The following is a 25,245-nucleotide window of genomic DNA, read 5'->3' on the forward strand; positions in this document are numbered from 1 at the left end:
ACACACAAAACAAAAAGGCAGCCCACAAAACAACCCAGAGAATACAGTGGACTTTGCAAAATCAAAGATATCTACTGTGGGAAAGACCTCATGACAAAAGCAAAAGACAGGTCATACATCGCGAGACGAATGAGTGGAAACACAAAGCTTCTCAAGGATGTGTCTCCAAACAGACAAAGAACACCAACACGACAAGCCTGTGAAAACTAGGGAAAGGTCTGAAGGGACAGCAGACTGAGGAAGACACACACAGAGTATCCCGGATGATGTCCAGCACTGAGGGCCTGAAGAAACAACAGTCTAGTTGCACTCCCTCGGGCCTGTGTGACCCTGGATGAGGCCTCTGTTTCCCGGTGGCTCTGAGAGATGGACAGGGAGGAAGGGGAAGAGAAATCACTTGCATTTCTAATACTCACAGCAAAGTCTTCCAATGAGAAGGGAATTATCACCCCCACTGACAATGCCATTCACTGAAGTGATACCCACGAGTCCATCTAACCCAGAAGGGAAGGAAGGACCTGTTCTCACAAAACGGCGAGAGATGGAAGAAGGAAGATCAAGCCCACACCAATCGCTGCAAAGAGAAGCTGTGCTCAGGGCTTGAAAGAATTCCTATTGGGAAAATGATGTCACAGCCCCACAAGGCAATCCACAGCTTCGATGCTATTCCTCCCAAAATGCCAATGCATTTTGGCACCGAACAAAGAATTGCAACAGGGGTTTCGGAAACAGAAAAGAGCCTAAATTGTCAATACAATCCGACGAAAAAGCCCCGATACGGACATCCAAGGTTGTGTGAAAGGAAATTAGACGAGCAAACTAGGATCCTCAGGAGAGTATCGGAGAAGGCGATGGCGACCCACTCCAGTACTCTTGCCTGGAAAGTGCCCTGGACAGAGGAGCCTGGTAGGCTGCAGGCCATGGGGTCGCGCAGAGTCAGACACGACTGAAGTGACTTAGCCGCAGCGGCAGCAGCAGGACAGTATGCTATTGGGAATACAACAACACACACAGATCCAGATCGATGGAATAAATTTGAGGGTCCAGAAACAAACCCCGGCATCCATGGTCAACTCGTCTCTGACACAGAAGGGGAGAATATCCAAATGGGAACAAGAAAGCCTCTTCAATCAATGTCCATGGGAAAACCAGACAGCTACATCTGAAGAACGCTATTGGTTTTGATCTCACACCACCTCAATATCGGGGAAAACCCTCACCCTAAAGGCTGATGTCATGAGATAGCTAGAAAGAAGCGTAGGTCAAAGGCTCCTTAACATCAGAGTCTCCTTGCCATTTGCTGGGCGGAGGTAGAAATGGGTCTCTTCAAGTAAGGGAAAGAGGGAAACGAAGTACACCAATGGGTTTCCATCCAATGGAACCTCTTCACAACAGAGAAGCTAAGCATTCACAAATGCAAAAGATAGGAAACGGAACATGAGAGACTCCTTGCAAGTGGTGTATCTGAGAAGGGGTTCATATGGAAAGAGACGAAGAATGCACAGCACTCAGATTCCAAGAAACACCACCACCACCCTTGACCCTTCCCCCATGACCAACTCCGACCTAAAGCCTTTCTCTCCCTCTAACCTATCCCTAAAACATAACCCTCATCTAATCATATACATGTGCATTCCTAGCATCCATCCATCCACACACGAGAGAGAAAGAGGAAGACACAGACTGAATCGAGAAAGGAAAAGAGAGGGACACAGCCAGAGAGAGACACGGAACCAAAGAGAGGAAAGGAGTCGATGGCCCAGACTTTTCATCACTCTGTCTCGAAGGTAGAAGCAATGACAGCGCCCATCCACCCCAGAAGGGGGAAAAGGACGGAAGGTTTGGAGAGGAAAAGACAAGAACCCAGGGATCCATTAGAAGCTCAGCCACCCGCAGAAGCCGAGCTGGGACACTTGAACAGAATCTCAATGCAAACAGAGGACCAGAAAGTTGGCTACTCTTTTCTATAAGAGAGGGAGACCTTCGAGTCTTCCTTTCGGTGCTCCAACTTGGATGCGGGGTCTCAAAACAGTCAGGAGGGGGAGTGCCTTTTCCTGGGTTCCACGGCGCATCCAGGCCTCGTTCTGCCCCATTCTGTGCTGTGTCAGCCCTGGATGGAGTCTTTCTTTCTGAAGTCTCAGCGCACAAGCTCCACGTGATATCGGCCCCAGGTGGAAAGGCATGGAGCTGCTCGTAGGCCGCCAGACCTAGGAAACAGATGGGAGAATGACCCCCTCTCTGCAGATGGAGAGACTGGGGAAACCCTGAGGGGCATATGCTTGTCCAGGGCCACACCACTTATGAGAAGAAGGAGCCTGGTCTGAGAGCAGCGGGGTCCTCGGAGCTCAGGCCCTGGCTGCACCCAGGCCTCCCCAGGGCTGTGGGCTGGGCTGTGTGGCTGTCACTGTGCCTGCACATGGCCTAAGGGGGGTGGTCGAGCAGTCAGAAACCCAGAGATTCCCTTGGGAAGTTTTGGGGAAGGGACCTCAGCACGAACCCCAGGAAATGATGTCACCTGCCGGCAACAGAACCCAACAGAACCCGCAACCCGGGTATCCAGGCCTCCAGAGCGGAGAGGAGCCCCCAGCCAGATCACTTGCTGCCAGGATGTTCTGCTGTTTGCCCCTGCCCAGAGCCCGGGGCCGCAGGAGAGCTCACAGGCAGTGTGCGTGGGCACCCTGTCGACGTTGGCTCAGGGCACCCCCGAGAGGCCTCTGGCCCTTTGCCCGGAGAAACAGAAAGGTAACACGGGGAGCCCCAGGCCGGGCCAGGCCACCTCTCCCATGCCACCCGGAAACACCGGGTCCTTTGCCTGTGTGTGTGGATGCGGGTTTCTCGGGGTGTGTCTCCCTCAAGGAAGCCCAGGCGGATGTGGGGTCAGAAGCCTGCGGACAAGTTGTGTCCACACCCCAGGGGAGAGCAGGCTGGGTGGGATGGGGAGAGTGCGGGCAGCGCCGGCCGCCCAGGCTGACCTCACACCCTCAGGTGGGTCTCTTGCCTCCCGGGTGGGGATGTGAGCAGACACACGTCTCTGACCCTTCTGGGAAGAGAAGTTCGAGCAGGCAGAAGCAGCGGCTCCACTGGCCGGGCCCAGCTCGGAAAACTCCCAGCACGGCTGGCTGACGGTCACTGTCGTTGCAGAGCTTCCCACGTGATGAGGCCGAGGACGGGGACACCCCGTCCACCTCCTGGAGGGAGGGGTCGGAGCACCACCCCCCCGCCCGTGAGGCCCAGTGCAGGCTCCAGGTGAGCGTGCCCACGGAGGCATCAGCCCCACCGGGGGCGAAGCGGAGGCGGGGAAGGCCTGCTGCCGAGACACCGCCCAGGATACACCCGGCGGCCCAGTCTGAGGCTGCCACGGAGCTCAGCACACCCGGCTCCGACCCAGAGTCCCGAGAACCCCGGCCTCTGAGGCAGCAGGAGGACCTGGAGCCCAGCACGCCAGAGCACAGAGGTGAGGACGCTGGGGCTGGTGCACGGGAGTGTGTGGGGAGGGGGTGCTGAGCTACACAGGGACGAGTCCCCGAAAGATGCTGCTTGGCCTGCAGCAAGCGCTGGCCTCACACCCCCACCCCCATCTTGCACACTTCAGTCCCAAAAGACATCCGACGCTGGGTATTCTTTGGGAATCTCTTGGAAGCTTTCTGTCCCGGGATACGCACATGCCAAGGCTGGCCTGTGGGTAAACTTTGCTTCTCCCCCAGCTCTAGCACTGGCCTCCAACTGGAACCAGGCTCCACTTCCCAGACCTGTCCCTACAGAGGTGGTGGCTCCAGGTGCAGGACCCAGGAATCCACCGAGGGCAGGTGGAGAACCGAGACTTGCCCTCGCAGAGACACCAGGCCAGCTGGGTACTGGCCAGCACACCGGGCAGATCGGATCTCCGTGCCTGCAGGACCCCCAGCTCCAGGCACTGATGTCCCACCCCCTCAGCGAGAACCTCCACCTCCACGTGCACCTGTACCTGCTCGGGCTTTGGCAGGAGAACCCGAGGCAGAGGAGGAGTCACCGCCTCGGCAGGGAGAGCCTGCCCTGGCTCCCGCGCAACACCCAGACGCCGACGATGACTCACCCGCCCCTGCAGGAAGAACGAGCCCCCGCTCTGGACAGAGACCCAGAGCCCTTGCCGGAAACACCACGTCCAGGGCAGCGGTCGGCTCTGCAGCCTCCATCCCTGTCTGCTCACCGTGGACGCCGGCAACTCGTTCTGCCCCCAGGGGACATGGAGTTCCTTTCCCCTGAACTGCTTTGCATTTGGTTTGTTTCCACCTTTCTGGTGATGTTTTATTGTTTGTATGGTTTCGTGTATTTCTGTTGGTTAAGTTGGGATTAGTAAACTTTTTCATCATTGTTGCAATTTGGGAACACTGTTGTGTAACTCTGGTGATACTGTGTTACCATCACCACTTTGTAGTTGCAGACCCCTTCCATCTTTATGCCCCACCCGCCAACAAAGCCTGGATTCAAGGCAAGCACGCCCTGTTCATCCCTCCCCCCCGATCCTGAACACAATTTCATCTTTTCTTTCGGCATTCCTTCCTATATTCTTGGTGTCCCCAATCAATGCCTCTCAGTGAAATGACTGAAGGAGTTTTTTTCGGACTCTCCACCTACTGTAAGACTCCATTGGAGAGTTCTCATTTTTATGTCCTTTGAAGTAGCCTTTGATAGCTGAAAGGACGGTGTACGTCCTTTCAAGATATCATGTGCCAAACGAAGCCCTTTTGGCAAATGCCATCATTATCTCCAGGCAGGCATTGCTGTTTGAAGGGTGACATCTCAGCCAGAAGGCAGAGGCTGAGCTCCTCTTGTTGCACCAGCTCCCAAAAGAAGCCAAGAAAGGGAGCTGGAACAACAAACCACCCCAACGCCCAGGAAAGCGTTCTTCACGACAGAAGGCTAGAAAATGACCCAACAACCTTGTGGCCCAGAACCCCTCTAGAAAAATCACTGTTCCATAAAAAAGAGAAACACATGGGAAGTTCCAAGGAGAGGCAATGCCCACGGCCAGTGTACTTTAGAGACGGCCTGACCGCTCCGGGGAAGACACGCACCGACGGAACCCCTTGGGAAACAGCAGTGATAGTCCTCACCGTCGTAAGGGTTTCCTCTGGGGACAACCTGCCCTGGGCACCACATGAGGGAGCAGACCGGCTTCTCTTCCTCTGCCCCCACACCATTCACTCATGAAGGCAGCTCAGGTGTTCTCATGCCCTGCCTGCCTGCCTGCCTGCCTGGCTCATCCGTGAGCTGTGCCCACCTCCAGGGCAGGACTCCACCTTCTCCTCTCTGTGTACCGTGAATCTGCACACAGTGGGCTTTCAGAACCTTAGGAGACTTGAGCCATTCCCACTCGAGCCAGAACCCTCCCCAGGAAGGAAAACAGCTGTGGAGTCATTTTGGCCCCAGCACTGGTTCCCAAACCCTGGCGGCTCCTACAGCCTCTACGGTGTGAAGAGGGAGGTCCCTTCTGACAGAGCTTTCCGGCTGTCAGATCTAAGCTGTTGTTTCACTGTCAGCTGTGTCTCTTCCGTTGCAGCCAGGTGGGCCACGCTGCTCCAAAGGAGCTCACAAGCTGAGTTGCAAGGGAGGTATTGAGAGGACAGGGATGGCTACAACGTGCTGCAAACTGGGTGAGGGTCCCCACAATCCTCAGCAAAGGTCTGTGGCGTGCAAGTGGGGAGTAGAGGGCCCCCAAGTTCCAAAGGAAGGGAGGTACTCGGGAGCTAAAGCCCTTGGCTGCTGTGGTAGCAGCTGCAGATGGCAGCTCGTCCACAGTGCACTTCGAATGAGGTCATATGAGCGGGACTCGGGAAATGGCTCCGAAATCCAGAGAAAGGGGTCAGGGTATGTGGGAATCCGGCGGGGGTGGGGGGTGGATGAAGGAAGGTGTCCTTCCTCTCTCCAGTGCAATTTGGTTTGGTGAGTCTCAAAGCTACCAGATGGCACTTCCCAAGTCAGGCCCCCGCAGGAATCAGGGTGGGCTGCGTGCCTCGGCCCCTGCCACAGGGACAAGCCACACCAGTGGCCTCCCTGAGCTCAAATGGCCGGATCTGGGGGTTCTGTCTGGGTGCACACCTCCTTGCTGTGGCCAAGTTCCCCCCTTCTCTGAGCACCAGCTTCATCCTCTCGAATGAGGACATCGATTGCTACCTTGGCACGTTACTCTCTTCATCCTGTGAAGACTCATTAGGCTTATCCTACAATTACTAGCTGGCCCGAAGAGATATCTCCTGAATCCAGATTAAGGGGGAGTCTCCCAGGCTCATCTGGCATGTCTTCCCTGAAGTCTGCCAAAACCCACACCCTTGCATTTCCAGGGACTCCCCTTAGCCAGCTGGGCAGAAAACCCAGCATGGTTCAAACAAGCTGACAGACAAGCGGGAGAGGACTCACGGGCAGACGGCCTCCCTCAGGTCTCGGGTGGAGCTCTGGGACCACAGCAGCAACGGGCCATCCCAGCCCCTGGGCTCAGCAGTGCCCTCATTCTCAGGCCGGCGGCTCTGCCCTGAGGGGAGCAGGAAGGTCACCAACTGCCGCAGGCGGACCTCAAGCCCCTCCCACTGCTGGAGCCTGACCTCCCCCGGCCCCACCCCTTCCCCTACCCCAGCAGGACGAGAGCTCGTCTTCCCCTGGCTTCCAACGTGAGGCCCGACCCTGGGCCCCGATTGGGCACTGCCCCAGTCCGGAGCCAATCACAGTGGCCAGGGAGGCGGAACGCACCGATTGGCCAGGGCCAGGTCATGTGACCATGCTCCCCAGGAAACTCAAATATTACCAAGATTCCCTAACAAACCAATGAACGAAATTATCCAGTAAAGGCAAACCGTACTTTTTAATGAGGCCAATGTGACAGAAAAAAAAAAAAAAAAAAGCTTCACAATGAACTGCTCAAGGAAGCTACTAAATAAACTTTCAGAAAATTTAAGTAGTTTTTTTTTTTTTTTAATAGGGTGACGGACAGCTATACCTTTCCCATCTATGTGAATTTAGGTTTAAACTAGATTTCCCTTGGCTATTATATAAGACAAAAAAACCCACATCACCCCCTTTCACTTCCCCCACCCCCAAAAAGGGTTTTAGTCTATTGAATTTTTGTGTCCTCAGTTGTGTCTGATTCACGGCAACTCACGAACTCTACACAGCCAGGCTCTTCCGTCCATGGAATTCAGGGCAATTTTTTTCTGTCACAGTAAATGCCCACCCTGGGTGATCCAAAGGCAAGGGCTCAGAGGATCCTGAGAGACTAACTCCTTTCAGCTGAGCACAAAGCTGGCTCCTCACTGGGATGCCTGTGGCCTGGGGCTCCCAGAGGGGAGAGCAGCACTCGCCCCACCGTGTGGTCACTGCTGGAAGTGCAGGCTGCTCCTCACTCCCCCTTGACAGTGTCCCTGAGGGCAGAACAGTGTGAATCTACTCAAGGTGGAAACGCAAACTCCGATGCAACCAGACTTCCCACAAGGTCTCCAAAACCACTCAGGAACAGGGAATTGGAAACTGCAGGGCATGACATGAATGGAGATGGAGACTTGACACCTTACACCGAGTTCACTTCCAGTTATCCCTAGACAAAGTTTCCATGAAAACTTGTCACAAATCTAGAAGAACAATGAGCGGAAACCGGACAAGTGCTTTGAGTCTTCACACACAAAACAAAAAGGCAGCCCACAAAACAACCCAGAGAATACAGTGGACTTTGCAAAATCAAAGATATCTACTGTGGGAAAGACCTCATGACAAAAGCAAAAGACAGGTCATACATCGCGAGACGAATGAGTGGAAACTCAAAGCTTCTCAAGGATGTGTCTCCAAACAGACAAAGAACACCAACACGACAAGCCTGTGAAAACTAGGGAAAGGTCTGAAGGGACAGCAGACTGAGGAAGACACACACAGAGTATCCCGGATGATGTCCAGCACTGAGGGCCTGAAGAAACAACAGTCTAGTTGCACTCCCTCGGGCCTGTGTGACCCTGGATGAGGCCTCTGTTTCCCGGTGGCTCTGAGAGATGGACAGGGAGGAAGGGGAAGAGAAATCACTTGCATTTCTAATACTCACAGCAAAGTCTTCCAATGAGAAGGGAATTATCACCCCCACTGACAATGCCATTCACTGAAGTGATACCCACGAGTCCATCTAACCCAGAAGGGAAGGAAGGACCTGTTCTCACAAAACGGCGAGAGATGGAAGAAGGAAGATCAAGCCCACACCAATCGCTGCAAAGAGAAGCTGTGCTCAGGGCTTGAAAGAATTCCTATTGGGAAAATGATGTCACAGCCCCACAAGGCAATCCACAGCTTCGATGCTATTCCTCCCAAAATGCCAATGCATTTTGGCACCGAACAAAGAATTGCAACAGGGGTTTCGGAAACAGAAAAGAGCCTAAATTGTCAATACAATCCGACGAAAAAGCCCCGATACGGACATCCAAGGTTGTGTGAAAGGAAATTAGACGAGCAAACTAGGATCCTCAGGAGAGTATCGGAGAAGGCGATGGCGACCCACTCCAGTACTCTTGCCTGGAAAGTGCCCTGGACAGAGGAGCCTGGTAGGCTGCAGGCCATGGGGTCGCGCAGAGTCAGACACGACTGAAGTGACTTAGCCGCAGCGGCAGCAGCAGGACAGTATGCTATTGGGAATACAACAACACACACAGATCCAGATCGATGGAATAAAGTTGAGGGTCCAGAAACAAACCCCGGCATCCATGGTCAACTCGTCTCTGACACAGAAGGGGAGAATATCCAAATGGGAACAAGAAAGCCTCTTCAATCAATGTCCATGGGAAAACCAGACAGCTACATCTGAAGAACGCTATTGGTTTTGATCTCACACCACCTCAATATCGGGGAAAACCCTCACCCTAAAGGCTGATGTCATGAGATAGCTAGAAAGAAGCGTAGGTCAAAGGCTCCTTAACATCAGAGTCTCCTTGCCATTTGCTGGGCGGAGGTAGAAATGGGTCTCTTCAAGTAAGGGAAAGAGGGAAACGAAGTACACCAATGGGTTTCCATCCAATGGAACCTCTTCACAACAGAGAAGCTAAGCATTCACAAATGCAAAAGATAGGAAACGGAACATGAGAGACTCCTTGCAAGTGGTGTATCTGAGAAGGGGTTCATATGGAAAGAGACGAAGAATGCACAGCACTCAGATTCCAAGAAACACCACCACCACCCTTGACCCTTCCCCCATGACCAACTCCGACCTAAAGCCTTTCTCTCCCTCTAACCTATCCCTAAAACATAACCCTCATCTAATCATATACATGTGCATTCCTAGCATCCATCCATCCACACACGAGAGAGAAAGAGGAAGACACAGACTGAATCGAGAAAGGAAAAGAGAGGGACACAGCCAGAGAGAGACACGGAACCAAAGAGAGGAAAGGAGTCGATGGCCCAGACTTTTCATCACTCTGTCTCGAAGGTAGAAGCAATGACAGCGCCCATCCACCCCAGAAGGGGGAAAAGGACGGAAGGTTTGGAGAGGAAAAGACAAGAACCCAGGGATCCATTAGAAGCTCAGCCACCCGCAGAAGCCGAGCTGGGACACTTGAACAGAATCTCAATGCAAACAGAGGACCAGAAAGTTGGCTACTCTTTTCTATAAGAGAGGGAGACCTTCGAGTCTTCCTTTCGGTGCTCCAACTTGGATGCGGGGTCTCAAAACAGTCAGGAGGGGGAGTGCCTTTTCCTGGGTTCCACGGCGCATCCAGGCCTCGTTCTGCCCCATTCTGTGCTGTGTCAGCCCTGGATGGAGTCTTTCTTTCTGAAGTCTCAGCGCACAAGCTCCACGTGATATCGGCCCCAGGTGGAAAGGCATGGAGCTGCTCGTAGGCCGCCAGACCTAGGAAACAGATGGGAGAATGACCCCCTCTCTGCAGATGGAGAGACTGGGGAAACCCTGAGGGGCATATGCTTGTCCAGGGCCACACCACTTATGAGAAGAAGGAGCCTGGTCTGAGAGCAGCGGGGTCCTCGGAGCTCAGGCCCTGGCTGCACCCAGGCCTCCCCAGGGCTGTGGGCTGGGCTGTGTGGCTGTCACTGTGCCTGCACATGGCCTAAGGGGGGTGGTCGAGCAGTCAGAAACCCAGAGATTCCCTTGGGAAGTTTTGGGGAAGGGACCTCAGCACGAACCCCAGGAAATGATGTCACCTGCCGGCAACAGAACCCAACAGAACCCGCAACCCGGGTATCCAGGCCTCCAGAGCGGAGAGGAGCCCCCAGCCAGATCACTTGCTGCCAGGATGTTCTGCTGTTTGCCCCTGCCCAGAGCCCGGGGCCGCAGGAGAGCTCACAGGCAGTGTGCGTGGGCACCCTGTCGACGTTGGCTCAGGGCACCCCCGAGAGGCCTCTGGCCCTTTGCCCGGAGAAACAGAAAGGTAACACGGGGAGCCCCAGGCCGGGCCAGGCCACCTCTCCCATGCCACCCGGAAACACCGGGTCCTTTGCCTGTGTGTGTGGATGCGGGTTTCTCGGGGTGTGTCTCCCTCAAGGAAGCCCAGGCGGATGTGGGGTCAGAAGCCTGCGGACAAGTTGTGTCCACACCCCAGGGGAGAGCAGGCTGGGTGGGATGGGGAGAGTGCGGGCAGCGCCGGCCGCCCAGGCTGACCTCACACCCTCAGGTGGGTCTCTTTCCTCCCGGGTGGGGATGTGAGCAGACACACGTCTCTGACCCTTCTGGGAAGAGAAGTTCGAGCAGGCAGAAGCAGCGGCTCCACTGGCCGGGCCCAGCTCGGAAAACTCCCAGCACGGCTGGCTGACGGTCACTGTCGTTGCAGAGCTTCCCACGTGATGAGGCCGAGGACGGGGACACCCCGTCCACCTCCTGGAGGGAGGGGTCGGAGCACCACCCCCCCGCCCGTGAGGCCCAGTGCAGGCTCCAGGTGAGCGTGCCCACGGAGGCATCAGCCCCACCGGGGGCGAAGCGGAGGCGGGGAAGGCCTGCTGCCGAGACACCGCCCAGGATACACCCGGCGGCCCAGTCTGAGGCTGCCACGGAGCTCAGCACACCCGGCTCCGACCCAGAGTCCCGAGAACCCCGGCCTCTGAGGCAGCAGGAGGACCTGGAGCCCAGCACGCCAGAGCACAGAGGTGAGGACGCTGGGGCTGGTGCACGGGAGTGTGTGGGGAGGGGGTGCTGAGCTACACAGGGACGAGTCCCCGAAAGATGCTGCTGGGCCTGCAGCAAGCGCTGGCCTCACACCCCCACCCCCATCTTGCACACTTCAGTCCCAAAAGACATCCGACGCTGGGTATTCTTTGGGAATCTCTTGGAAGCTTTCTGTCCCGGGATACGCACATGCCAAGGCTGGCCTGTGGGTAAACTTTGCTTCTCCCCCAGCTCTAGCACTGGCCTCCAACTGGAACCAGGCTCCACTTCCCAGACCTGTCCCTACAGAGGTGGTGGCTCCAGGTGCAGGACCCAGGAATCCACCGAGGGCAGGTGGAGAACCGAGACTTGCCCTCGCAGAGACACCAGGCCAGCTGGGTACTGGCCAGCACACCGGGCAGATCGGATCTCCATGCCTGCAGGACCCCCAGCTCCAGGCACTGATGTCCCACCCCCTCAGCGAGAACCTCCACCTCCACGTGCACCTGTACCTGCTCGGGCTTTGGCAGGAGAACCCGAGGCAGAGGAGGAGTCACCGCCTCGGCAGGGAGAGCCTGCCCTGGCTCCCGCGCAACACCCAGACGCCGACGATGACTCACCCGCCCCTGCAGGAAGAACGAGCCCCCGCTCTGGACAGAGACCCAGAGCCCTTGCCGGAAACACCACGTCCAGGGCAGCGGTCGGCTCTGCAGCCTCCATCCCTGTCTGCTCACCGTGGACGCCGGCAACTCGTTCTGCCCCCAGGGGACATGGAGTTCCTTTCCCCTGAACTGCTTTGCATTTGGTTTGTTTCCACCTTTCTGGTGATGTTTTATTGTTTGTATGGTTTCGTGTATTTCTGTTGGTTAAGTTGGGATTAGTAAACTTTTTCATCATTGTTGCAATTTGGGAACACTGTTGTGTAACTCTGGTGATACTGTGTTACCATCACCACTTTGTAGTTGCAGACCCCTTCCATCTTTATGCCCCACCCGCCAACAAAGCCTGGATTCAAGGCAAGCACGCCCTGTTCATCCCTCCCCCCCGATCCTGAACACAATTTCATCTTTTCTTTCGGCATTCCTTCCTATATTCTTGGTGTCCCCAATCAATGCCTCTCAGTGAAATGACTGAAGGAGTTTTTTTCGGACTCTCCACCTACTGTAAGACTCCATTGGAGAGTTCTCATTTTTATGTCCTTTGAAGTAGCCTTTGATAGCTGAAAGGACGGTGTACGTCCTTTCAAGATATCATGTGCCAAACGAAGCCCTTTTGGCAAATGCCATCATTATCTCCAGGCAGGCATTGCTGTTTGAAGGGTGACATCTCAGCCAGAAGGCAGAGGCTGAGCTCCTCTTGTTGCACCAGCTCCCAAAAGAAGCCAAGAAAGGGAGCTGGAACAACAAACCACCCCAACGCCCAGGAAAGCGTTCTTCACGACAGAAGGCTAGAAAATGACCCAACAACCTTGTGGCCCAGAACCCCTCTAGAAAAATCACTGTTCCATAAAAAAGAGAAACACATGGGAAGTTCCAAGGAGAGGCAATGCCCACGGCCAGTGTACTTTAGAGACGGCCTGACCGCTCCGGGGAAGACACGCACCGACGGAACCCCTTGGGAAACAGCAGTGATAGTCCTCACCGTCGTAAGGGTTTCCTCTGGGGACAACCTGCCCTGGGCACCACATGAGGGAGCAGACCGGCTTCTCTTCCTCTGCCCCCACACCATTCACTCATGAAGGCAGCTCAGGTGTTCTCATGCCCTGCCTGCCTGCCTGCCTGCCTGGCTCATCCGTGAGCTGTGCCCACCTCCAGGGCAGGACTCCACCTTCTCCTCTCTGTGTACCGTGAATCTGCACACAGTGGGCTTTCAGAACCTTAGGAGACTTGAGCCATTCCCACTCGAGCCAGAACCCTCCCCAGGAAGGAAAACAGCTGTGGAGTCATTTTGGCCCCAGCACTGGTTCCCAAACCCTGGCGGCTCCTACAGCCTCTACGGTGTGAAGAGGGAGGTCCCTTCTGACAGAGCTTTCCGGCTGTCAGATCTAAGCTGTTGTTTCACTGTCAGCTGTGTCTCTTCCGTTGCAGCCAGGTGGGCCACGCTGCTCCAAAGGAGCTCACAAGCTGAGTTGCAAGGGAGGTATTGAGAGGACAGGGATGGCTACAACGTGCTGCAAACTGGGTGAGGGTCCCCACAATCCTCAGCAAAGGTCTGTGGCGTGCAAGTGGGGAGTAGAGGGCCCCCAAGTTCCAAAGGAAGGGAGGTACTCGGGAGCTAAAGCCCTTGGCTGCTGTGGTAGCAGCTGCAGATGGCAGCTCGTCCACAGTGCACTTCGAATGAGGTCATATGAGCGGGACTCGGGAAATGGCTCCGAAATCCAGAGAAAGGGGTCAGGGTATGTGGGAATCCGGCGGGGGTGGGGGGTGGATGAAGGAAGGTGTCCTTCCTCTCTCCAGTGCAATTTGGTTTGGTGAGTCTCAAAGCTACCAGATGGCACTTCCCAAGTCAGGCCCCCGCAGGAATCAGGGTGGGCTGCGTGCCTCGGCCCCTGCCACAGGGACAAGCCACACCAGTGGCCTCCCTGAGCTCAAATGGCCGGATCTGGGGGTTCTGTCTGGGTGCACACCTCCTTGCTGTGGCCAAGTTCCCCCCTTCTCTGAGCACCAGCTTCATCCTCTCGAATGAGGACATCGATTGCTACCTTGGCACGTTACTCTCTTCATCCTGTGAAGACTCATTAGGCTTATCCTACAATTACTAGCTGGCCCGAAGAGATATCTCCTGAATCCAGATTAAGGGGGAGTCTCCCAGGCTCATCTGGCATGTCTTCCCTGAAGTCTGCCAAAACCCACACCCTTGCATTTCCAGGGACTCCCCTTAGCCAGCTGGGCAGAAAACCCAGCATGGTTCAAACAAGCTGACAGACAAGCGGGAGAGGACTCACGGGCAGACGGCCTCCCTCAGGTCTCGGGTGGAGCTCTGGGACCACAGCAGCAACGGGCCATCCCAGCCCCTGGGCTCAGCAGTGCCCTCATTCTCAGGCCGGCGGCTCTGCCCTGAGGGGAGCAGGAAGGTCACCAACTGCCGCAGGCGGACCTCAAGCCCCTCCCACTGCTGGAGCCTGACCTCCCCCGGCCCCACCCCTTCCCCTACCCCAGCAGGACGAGAGCTCGTCTTCCCCTGGCTTCCAACGTGAGGCCCGACCCTGGGCCCCGATTGGGCACTGCCCCAGTCCGGAGCCAATCACAGTGGCCAGGGAGGCGGAACGCACCGATTGGCCAGGGCCAGGTCATGTGACCATGCTCCCCAGGAAACTCAAATATTACCAAGATTCCCTAACAAACCAATGAACGAAATTATCCAGTAAAGGCAAACCGTACTTTTTAATGAGGCCAATGTGACAGAAAAAAAAAAAAAAAGCTTCACAATGAACTGCTCAAGGAAGCTACTAAATAAACTTTCAGAAAATTTAAGTAGTTTTTTTTTTTTTTTAATAGGGTGACGGAGAGCTATACCTTTCCCATCTATGTGAATTTAGGTTTAAACTAGATTTCCCTTGGCTATTATATAAGACAAAAAAACCCACATCACCCCCTTTCACTTCCCCCACCTCCAAAAAGGGTTTTAGTCTATTGAATTTTTGTGTCCTCAGTTGTGTCTGATTCACGGCAACTCACGAACTCTACACAGCCAGGCTCTTCCGTCCATGGAATTCAGGGCAATTTTTTTCTGTCACAGTAAATGCCCACCCTGGGTGATCCAAAGGCAAGGGCTCAGAGGATCCTGAGAGACTAACTCCTTTCAGCTGAGCACAAAGCTGGCTCCTCACTGGGATGCCTGTGGCCTGGGGCTCCCAGAGGGGAGAGCAGCACTCGCCCCACCGTGTGGTCACTGCTGGAAGTGCAGGCTGCTCCTCACTCCCCCTTGACAGTGTCCCTGAGGGCAGAACAGTGTGAATCTACTCAAGGTGGAAACGCAAACTCCGATGCAACCAGACTTCCCACAAGGTCTCCAAAACCACTCAGGAACAGGGAATTGGAAACTGCAGGGCATGACATGAATGGAGATGGAGACTTGACACCTTACACCGAGTTCACTTCCAGTTATCCCTAGACAAAGTTTCCATGAAAACTTGTCACAAATCTAGAAGAACAATGAGCGGAAACCGGACAAGTGCTTTGAGTCTTCACACACAAAACAAAAAGGCAGCCCACAAAACAACCCAGAGAATACAGTGGACTTTGCAAAATCAAAGATATCTACTGTGGGAAAGACCTCATGACAAAAGCAAAAGACAGGTCATACATCGCGAGACGAATGAGTGGAAACACAAAGCTTCTCAAGGATGTGTCTCCAAACAGACAAAGAACACCAACACGACAAGCCTGTGAAAACTAGGGAAAGGTCTGAAGGGACAGCAGACTGAGGAAGACACACACAGAGTATCCCGGATGATGTCCAGCACTGAGGGCCTGAAGAAACAACAGTCTAGTTGCACTCCCTCGGGCCTGTGTGACCCTGGATGAGGCCTCTGTTTCCCGGTGGCTCTGAGAGATGGACAGGGAGGAAGGGGAAGAGAAATCACTTGCATTTCTAATACTCACAGCAAAGTCTTCCAATGAGAAGGGAATTATCACCCCCACTGACAATGCCATTCACTGAAGTGATACCCACGAGTCCATCTAACCCAGAAGGGAAGGAAGGACCTGTTCTCACAAAACGGCGAGAGATGGAAGAAGGAAGATCAAGCCCACACCAATCGCTGCAAAGAGAAGCTGTGCTCAGGGCTTGAAAGAATTCCTATTGGGAAAATGATGTCACAGCCCCACAAGGCAATCCACAGCTTCGATGCTATTCCTCCCAAAATGCCAATGCATTTTGGCACCGAACAAAGAATTGCAACAGGGGTTTCGGAAACAGAAAAGAGCCTAAATTGTCAATACAATCCGACGAAAAAGCCCCGATACGGACATCCAAGGTTGTGTGAAAGGAAATTAGACGAGCAAACTAGGATCCTCAGGAGAGTATCGGAGAAGGCGATGGCGACCCACTCCAGTACTCTTGCCTGGAAAGTGCCCTGGACAGAGGAGCCTGGTAGGCTGCAGGCCATGGGGTCGCGCAGAGTCAGACACGACTGAAGTGACTTAGCCGCAGCGGCAGCAGCAGGACAGTATGCTATTGGGAATACAACAACACACACAGATCCAGATCGATGGAATAAAGTTGAGGGTCCAGAAACAAACCCCGGCATCCATGGTCAACTCGTCTCTGACACAGAAGGGGAGAATATCCAAATGGGAACAAGAAAGCCTCTTCAATCAATGTCCATGGGAAAACCAGACAGCTACATCTGAAGAACGCTATTGGTTTTGATCTCACACCACCTCAATATCGGGGAAAACCCTCACCCTAAAGGCTGATGTCATGAGATAGCTAGAAAGAAGCGTAGGTCAAAGGCTCCTTAACATCAGAGTCTCCTTGCCATTTGCTGGGCGGAGGTAGAAATGGGTCTCTTCAAGTAAGGGAAAGAGGGAAACGAAGTACACCAATGGGTTTCCATCCAATGGAACCTCTTCACAACAGAGAAGCTAAGCATTCACAAATGCAAAAGATAGGAAACGGAACATGAGAGACTCCTTGCAAGTGGTGTATCTGAGAAGGGGTTCATATGGAAAGAGACGAAGAATGCACAGCACTCAGATTCCAAGAAACACCACCACCACCCTTGACCCTTCCCCCATGACCAACTCCGACCTAAAGCCTTTCTCTCCCTCTAACCTATCCCTAAAACATAACCCTCATCTAATCATATACATGTGCATTCCTAGCATCCATCCATCCACACACGAGAGAGAAAGAGGAAGACACAGACTGAATCGAGAAAGGAAAAGAGAGGGACACAGCCAGAGAGAGACACGGAACCAAAGAGAGGAAAGGAGTCGATGGCCCAGACTTTTCATCACTCTGTCTCGAAGGTAGAAGCAATGACAGCGCCCATCCACCCCAGAAGGGGGAAAAGGACGGAAGGTTTGGAGAGGAAAAGACAAGAACCCAGGGATCCATTAGAAGCTCAGCCACCCGCAGAAGCCGAGCTGGGACACTTGAACAGAATCTCAATGCAAACAGAGGACCAGAAAGTTGGCTACTCTTTTCTATAAGAGAGGGAGACCTTCGAGTCTTCCTTTCGGTGCTCCAACTTGGATGCGGGGTCTCAAAACAGTCAGGAGGGGGAGTGCCTTTTCCTGGGTTCCACGGCGCATCCAGGCCTCGTTCTGCCCCATTCTGTGCTGTGTCAGCCCTGGATGGAGTCTTTCTTTCTGAAGTCTCAGCGCACAAGCTCCACGTGATATCGGCCCCAGGTGGAAAGGCATGGAGCTGCTCGTAGGCCGCCAGACCTAGGAAACAGATGGGAGAATGACCCCCTCTCTGCAGATGGAGAGACTGGGGAAACCCTGAGGGGCATATGCTTGTCCAGGGCCACACCACTTATGAGAAGAAGGAGCCTGGTCTGAGAGCAGCGGGGTCCTCGGAGCTCAGGCCCTGGCTGCACCCAGGCCTCCCCAGGGCTGTGGGCTGGGCTGTGTGGCTGTCACTGTGCCTGCACATGGCCTAAGGGGGGTGGTCGAGCAGTCAGAAACCCAGAGATTCCCTTGGGAAGTTTTGGGGAAGGGACCTCAGCACGAACCCCAGGAAATGATGTCACCTGCCGGCAACAGAACCCAACAGAACCCGCAACCCGGGTATCCAGGCCTCCAGAGCGGAGAGGAGCCCCCAGCCAGATCACTTGCTGCCAGGATGTTCTGCTGTTTGCCCCTGCCCAGAGCCCGGGGCCGCAGGAGAGCTCACAGGCAGTGTGCGTGGGCACCCTGTCGACGTTGGCTCAGGGCACCCCCGAGAGGCCTCTGGCCCTTTGCCCGGAGAAACAGAAAGGTAACACGGGGAGCCCCAGGCCGGGCCAGGCCACCTCTCCCATGCCACCCGGAAACACCGGGTCCTTTGCCTGTGTGTGTGGATGCGGGTTTCTCGGGGTGTGTCTCCCTCAAGGAAGCCCAGGCGGATGTGGGGTCAGAAGCCTGCGGACAAGTTGTGTCCACACCCCAGGGGAGAGCAGGCTGGGTGGGATGGGGAGAGTGCGGGCAGCGCCGGCCGCCCAGGCTGACCTCACACCCTCAGGTGGGTCTCTTTCCTCCCGGGTGGGGATGTGAGCAGACACACGTCTCTGACCCTTCTGGGAAGAGAAGTTCGAGCAGGCAGAAGCAGCGGCTCCACTGGCCGGGCCCAGCTCGGAAAACTCCCAGCACGGCTGGCTGACGGTCACTGTCGTTGCAGAGCTTCCCACGTGATGAGGCCGAGGACGGGGACACCCCGTCCACCTCCTGGAGGGAGGGGTCGGAGCACCACCCCCCCGCCCGTGAGGCCCAGTGCAGGCTCCAGGTGAGCGTGCCCACGGAGGCATCAGCCCCACCGGGGGCGAAGCGGAGGCGGGGAAGGCCTGCTGCCGAGACACCGCCCAGGATACACCCGGCGGCCCAGTCTGAGGCTGCCACGGAGCTCAGCACACCCGGCTCCGACCCAGAGTCCCGAGAACCCCGGCCTCTGAGGCAGCAGGAGGACCTGGAGCCCAGCACGCCAGAGCACAGAGGTGAGGACGCTGGGGCTGGTGCACGGGAGTGTGTGGGGAGGGGGTGCTGAGCTACACAGGGACGAGTCCCCGAAAGATGCTGCTGGGCCTGCAGCAAGCGCTGGCCTCACACCCCCACCCCCATCTTGCACACTTCAGTCCCAAAAGACATCCGACGCTGGGTATTCTTTGGGAATCTCTTGGAAGCTTTCTGTCCCGGGATACGCACATGCCAAGGCTGGCCTGTGGGTAAACTTTGCTTCTCCCCCAGCTCTAGCACTGGCCTCCAACTGGAACCAGGCTCCACTTCCCAGACCTGTCCCTACAGAGGTGGTGGCTCCAGGTGCAGGACCCAGGAATCCACCGAGGGCAGGTGGAGAACCGAGACTTGCCCTCGCAGAGACACCAGGCCAGCTGGGTACTGGCCAGCACACCGGGCAGATCGGATCTCCGTGCCTGCAGGACCCCCAGCTCCAGGCACTGATGTCCCACCCCCTCAGCGAGAACCTCCACCTCCACGTGCACCTGTACCTGCTCGGGCTTTGGCAGGAGAACCCGAGGCAGAGGAGGAGTCACCGCCTCGGCAGGGAGAGCCTGCCCTGGCTCCCGCGCAACACCCAGACGCCAACGATGACTCACCCGCCCCTGCAGGAAGAACGAGCCCCCGCTCTGGACAGAGACCCAGAGCCCTTGCCGGAAACACCACGTCCAGGGCAGCGGTCGGCTCTGCAGCCTCCATCCCTGTCTGCTCACCGTGGACGCCGGCAACTCGTTCTGCCCCCAGGGGACATGGAGTTCCTTTCCCCTGAACTGCTTTGCATTTGGTTTGTTTCCACCTTTCTGGTGATGTTTTATTGTTTGTATGGTTTCGTGTATTTCTGTTGGTTAAGTTGGGATTAGTAAACTTTTTCATCATTGTTGCAATTTGGGAACACTGTTGTGTAACTCTGGTGATACTGTGTTACCATCACCACTTTGTAGTTGCAGACCCCTTCCATCTTTATGCCCCACCCGCCAACAAAGCCTGGATTCAAGGCAAGCACGCCCTGTTCATCCCTCCCCCCCGATCCTGAACACAATTTCATCTTTTCTTTCGGCATTCCTTCCTATATTCTTGGTGTCCCCAATCAATGCCTCTCAGTGAAATGACTGAAGGAGTTTTTTTCGGACTCTCCACCTACTGTAAGACTCCATTGGAGAGTTCTCATTTTTATGTCCTTTGAAGTAGCCTTTGATAGCTGAAAGGACGGTGTACGTCCTTTCAAGATATCATGTGCCAAACGAAGCCCTTTTGGCAAATGCCATCATTATCTCCAGGCAGGCATTGCTGTTTGAAGGGTGACATCTCAGCCAGAAGGCAGAGGCTGAGCTCCTCTTGTTGCACCAGCTCCCAAAAGAAGCCAAGAAAGGGAGCTGGAACAACAAACCACCCCAACGCCCAGGAAAGCGTTCTTCACGACAGCAGGCTAGAAAATGACCCAACAACCTTGTGGCCCAGAACCCCTCTAGAAAAATCACTGTTCCATAAAAAAGAGAAACACATGGGAAGTTCCAAGGAGAGGCAATGCCCACGGCCAGTGTACTTTAGAGACGGCCTGACCGCTCCGGGGAAGACACGCACCGACGGAACCCCTTGGGAAACAGCAGTGATAGTCCTCACCGTCGTAAGGGTTTCCTCTGGGGACAACCTGCCCTGGGCACCACATGAGGGAGCAGACCGGCTTCTCTTCCTCTGCCCCCACACCATTCACTCATGAAGGCAGCTCAGGTGTTCTCATGCCCTGCCTGCCTGCCTGCCTGCCTGGCTCATCCGTGAGCTGTGCCCACCTCCAGGGCAGGACTCCACCTTCTCCTCTCTGTGTACCGTGAATCTGCACACAGTGGGCTTTCAGAACCTTAGGAGACTTGAGCCATTCCCACTCGAGCCAGAACCCTCCCCAGGAAGGAAAACAGCTGTGGAGTCATTTTGGCCCCAGCACTGGTTCCCAAACCCTGGCGGCTCCTACAGCCTCTACGGTGTGAAGAGGGAGGTCCCTTCTGACAGAGCTTTCCGGCTGTCAGATCTAAGCTGTTGTTTCACTGTCAGCTGTGTCTCTTCCGTTGCAGCCAGGTGGGCCACGCTGCTCCAAAGGAGCTCACAAGCTGAGTTGCAAGGGAGGTATTGAGAGGACAGGGATGGCTACAACGTGCTGCAAACTGGGTGAGGGTCCCCACAATCCTCAGCAAAGGTCTGTGGCGTGCAAGTGGGGAGTAGAGGGCCCCCAAGTTCCAAAGGAAGGGAGGTACTCGGGAGCTAAAGCCCTTGGCTGCTGTGGTAGCAGCTGCAGATGGCAGCTCGTCCACAGTGCACTTCGAATGAGGTCATATGAGCGGGACTCGGGAAATGGCTCCGAAATCCAGAGAAAGGGGTCAGGGTATGTGGGAATCCGGCGGGGGTGGGGGGTGGATGAAGGAAGGTGTCCTTCCTCTCTCCAGTGCAATTTGGTTTGGTGAGTCTCAAAGCTACCAGATGGCACTTCCCAAGTCAGGCCCCCGCAGGAATCAGGGTGGGCTGCGTGCCTCGGCCCCTGCCACAGGGACAAGCCACACCAGTGGCCTCCCTGAGCTCAAATGGCCGGATCTGGGGGTTCTGTCTGGGTGCACACCTCCTTGCTGTGGCCAAGTTCCCCCCTTCTCTGAGCACCAGCTTCATCCTCTCGAATGAGGACATCGATTGCTACCTTGGCACGTTACTCTCTTCATCCTGTGAAGACTCATTAGGCTTATCCTACAATTACTAGCTGGCCCGAAGAGATATCTCCTGAATCCAGATTAAGGGGGAGTCTCCCAGGCTCATCTGGCATGTCTTCCCTGAAGTCTGCCAAAACCCACACCCTTGCATTTCCAGGGACTCCCCTTAGCCAGCTGGGCAGAAAACCCAGCATGGTTCAAACAAGCTGACAGACAAGCGGGAGAGGACTCACGGGCAGACGGCCTCCCTCAGGTCTCGGGTGGAGCTCTGGGACCACAGCAGCAACGGGCCATCCCAGCCCCTGGGCTCAGCAGTGCCCTCATTCTCAGGCCGGCGGCTCTGCCCTGAGGGGAGCAGGAAGGTCACCAACTGCCGCAGGCGGACCTCAAGCCCCTCCCACTGCTGGAGCCTGACCTCCCCCGGCCCCACCCCTTCCCCTACCCCAGCAGGACGAGAGCTCGTCTTCCCCTGGCTTCCAACGTGAGGCCCGACCCTGGGCCCCGATTGGGCACTGCCCCAGTCCGGAGCCAATCACAGTGGCCAGGGAGGCGGAACGCACCGATTGGCCAGGGCCAGGTCATGTGACCATGCTCCCCAGGAAACTCAAATATTACCAAGATTCCCTAACAAACCAATGAACGAAATTATCCAGTAAAGGCAAACCGTACTTTTTAATGAGGCCAATGTGACAGAAAAAAAAAAAAAAAAGCTTCACAATGAACTGCTCAAGGAAGCTACTAAATAAACTTTCAGAAAATTTAAGTAGTTTTTTTTTTTTTTTAATAGGGTGACGGAGAGCTATACCTTTCCCATCTATGTGAATTTAGGTTTAAACTAGATTTCCCTTGGCTATTATATAAGACAAAAAAACCCACATCACCCCCTTTCACTTCCCCCACCTCCAAAAAGGGTTTTAGTCTATTGAATTTTTGTGTCCTCAGTTGTGTCTGATTCACGGCAACTCACGAACTCTACACAGCCAGGCTCTTCCGTCCATGGAATTCAGGGCAATTTTTTTCTGTCACAGTAAATGCCCACCCTGGGTGATCCAAAGGCAAGGGCTCAGAGGATCCTGAGAGACTAACTCCTTTCAGCTGAGCACAAAGCTGGCTCCTCACTGGGATGCCTGTGGCCTGGGGCTCCCAGAGGGGAGAGCAGCACTCGCCCCACCGTGTGGTCACTGCTGGAAGTGCAGGCTGCTCCTCACTCCCCCTTGACAGTGTCCCTGAGGGCAGAACAGTGTGAATCTACTCAAGGTGGAAACGCAAACTCCGATGCAACCAGACTTCCCACAAGGTCTCCAAAACCACTCAGGAACAGGGAATTGGAAACTGCAGGGCATGACATGAATGGAGATGGAGACTTGACACCTTACACCGAGTTCACTTCCAGTTATCCCTAGACAAAGTTTCCATGAAAACTTGTCACAAATCTAGAAGAACAATGAGCGGAAACCGGACAAGTGCTTTGAGTCTTCACACACAAAACAAAAAGGCAGCCCACAAAACAACCCAGAGAATACAGTGGACTTTGCAAAATCAAAGATATCTACTGTGGGAAAGACCTCATGACAAAAGCAAAAGACAGGTCATACATCGCGAGACGAATGAGTGGAAACACAAAGCTTCTCAAGGATGTGTCTCCAAACAGACAAAGAACACCAACACGACAAGCCTGTGAAAACTAGGGAAAGGTCTGAAGGGACAGCAGACTGAGGAAGACACACACAGAGTATCCCGGATGATGTCCAGCACTGAGGGCCTGAAGAAACAACAGTCTAGTTGCACTCCCTCGGGCCTGTGTGACCCTGGATGAGGCCTCTGTTTCCCGGTGGCTCTGAGAGATGGACAGGGAGGAAGGGGAAGAGAAATCACTTGCATTTCTAATACTCACAGCAAAGTCTTCCAATGAGAAGGGAATTATCACCCCCACTGACAATGCCATTCACTGAAGTGATACCCACGAGTCCATCTAACCCAGAAGGGAAGGAAGGACCTGTTCTCACAAAACGGCGAGAGATGGAAGAAGGAAGATCAAGCCCACACCAATCGCTGCAAAGAGAAGCTGTGCTCAGGGCTTGAAAGAATTCCTATTGGGAAAATGATGTCACAGCCCCACAAGGCAATCCACAGCTTCGATGCTATTCCTCCCAAAATGCCAATGCATTTTGGCACCGAACAAAGAATTGCAACAGGGGTTTCGGAAACAGAAAAGAGCCTAAATTGTCAATACAATCCGACGAAAAAGCCCCGATACGGACATCCAAGGTTGTGTGAAAGGAAATTAGACGAGCAAACTAGGATCCTCAGGAGAGTATCGGAGAAGGCGATGGCGACCCACTCCAGTACTCTTGCCTGGAAAGTGCCCTGGACAGAGGAGCCTGGTAGGCTGCAGGCCATGGGGTCGCGCAGAGTCAGACACGACTGAAGTGACTTAGCCGCAGCGGCAGCAGCAGGACAGTATGCTATTGGGAATACAACAACACACACAGATCCAGATCGATGGAATAAAGTTGAGGGTCCAGAAACAAACCCCGGCATCCATGGTCAACTCGTCTCTGACACAGAAGGGGAGAATATCCAAATGGGAACAAGAAAGCCTCTTCAATCAATGTCCATGGGAAAACCAGACAGCTACATCTGAAGAACGCTATTGGTTTTGATCTCACACCACCTCAATATCGGGGAAAACCCTCACCCTAAAGGCTGATGTCATGAGATAGCTAGAAAGAAGCGTAGGTCAAAGGCTCCTTAACATCAGAGTCTCCTTGCCATTTGCTGGGCGGAGGTAGAAATGGGTCTCTTCAAGTAAGGGAAAGAGGGAAACGAAGTACACCAATGGGTTTCCATCCAATGGAACCTCTTCACAACAGAGAAGCTAAGCATTCACAAATGCAAAAGATAGGAAACGGAACATGAGAGACTCCTTGCAAGTGGTGTATCTGAGAAGGGGTTCATATGGAAAGAGACGAAGAATGCACAGCACTCAGATTCCAAGAAACACCACCACCACCCTTGACCCTTCCCCCATGACCAACTCCGACCTAAAGCCTTTCTCTCCCTCTAACCTATCCCTAAAACATAACCCTCATCTAATCATATACATGTGCATTCCTAGCATCCATCCATCCACACACGAGAGAGAAAGAGGAAGACACAGACTGAATCGAGAAAGGAAAAGAGAGGGACACAGCCAGAGAGAGACACGGAACCAAAGAGAGGAAAGGAGTCGATGGCCCAGACTTTTCATCACTCTGTCTCGAAGGTAGAAGCAATGACAGCGCCCATCCACCCCAGAAGGGGGAAAAGGACGGAAGGTTTGGAGAGGAAAAGACAAGAACCCAGGGATCCATTAGAAGCTCAGCCACCCGCAGAAGCCGAGCTGGGACACTTGAACAGAATCTCAATGCAAACAGAGGACCAGAAAGTTGGCTACTCTTTTCTATAAGAGAGGGAGACCTTCGAGTCTTCCTTTCGGTGCTCCAACTTGGATGCGGGGTCTCAAAACAGTCAGGAGGGGGAGTGCCTTTTCCTGGGTTCCACGGCGCATCCAGGCCTCGTTCTGCCCCATTCTGTGCTGTGTCAGCCCTGGATGGAGTCTTTCTTTCTGAAGTCTCAGCGCACAAGCTCCACGTGATATCGGCCCCAGGTGGAAAGGCATGGAGCTGCTCGTAGGCCGCCAGACCTAGGAAACAGATGGGAGAATGACCCCCTCTCTGCAGATGGAGAGACTGGGGAAACCCTGAGGGGCATATGCTTGTCCAGGGCCACACCACTTATGAGAAGAAGGAGCCTGGTC

General features: G+C 54.6%; 3 protein-coding genes and 1 long non-coding RNA gene across 4 annotated transcripts in view; 3 read left to right on the plus strand and 1 right to left on the minus strand.

Moving 5' to 3' along the window:
- The window catches only part of LOC145517946 (uncharacterized), a 233,750-nt gene that overhangs the window by 66,828 nt on the left and 141,677 nt on the right, over positions 1–25,245 (minus strand). The window contains exons 38-44 of the long non-coding RNA XR_014062431.1: positions 24,906–25,131; positions 21,680–21,791; positions 17,265–17,490; positions 14,040–14,151; positions 9,625–9,850; positions 6,397–6,508; positions 1,982–2,207 (exon numbers count right to left, since the gene is read on the minus strand). This is a non-coding gene — a long non-coding RNA (uncharacterized LOC145517946). The remainder of the gene's footprint in view (positions 1–1,981; positions 2,208–6,396; positions 6,509–9,624; positions 9,851–14,039; positions 14,152–17,264; positions 17,491–21,679; positions 21,792–24,905; positions 25,132–25,245) is intronic.
- LOC145517897 (uncharacterized) lies at positions 2,550–4,357 on the plus strand. The gene is made up of 3 exons (XM_081521226.1): positions 2,550–2,742; positions 3,142–3,454; positions 3,705–4,357. The coding sequence occupies exons 1-3, from the start codon at positions 2,608–2,610 to the stop codon at positions 4,331–4,333; spliced, it is 1,077 nt and encodes a 358-aa protein (XP_081377352.1). The 5' UTR covers positions 2,550–2,607; the 3' UTR covers positions 4,334–4,357.
- Positions 10,216–12,000, plus strand: LOC145517934 (uncharacterized). Its single transcript, XM_081521273.1, has 3 exons — positions 10,216–10,385; positions 10,785–11,097; positions 11,348–12,000. Exons 1-3 carry the CDS (start codon positions 10,251–10,253, stop codon positions 11,974–11,976), a joined length of 1,077 nt encoding a protein of 358 aa, XP_081377399.1. The 5' UTR covers positions 10,216–10,250; the 3' UTR covers positions 11,977–12,000.
- On the plus strand, positions 17,672–19,640 carry LOC145517890 (uncharacterized). Its single transcript, XM_081521218.1, has 3 exons — positions 17,672–18,025; positions 18,425–18,737; positions 18,988–19,640. The coding sequence occupies exons 1-3, from the start codon at positions 17,789–17,791 to the stop codon at positions 19,614–19,616; spliced, it is 1,179 nt and encodes a 392-aa protein (XP_081377344.1). The 5' UTR covers positions 17,672–17,788; the 3' UTR covers positions 19,617–19,640.

Source organism: Giraffa tippelskirchi, chromosome 8 (genome assembly GCF_054371585.1).
Source record: "Giraffa tippelskirchi isolate mGirTip1 chromosome 8, T2T-mGirTip1v1.2.pri, whole genome shotgun sequence".
Classification (NCBI taxonomy): domain Eukaryota; kingdom Metazoa; phylum Chordata; class Mammalia; order Artiodactyla; family Giraffidae; genus Giraffa; species Giraffa tippelskirchi.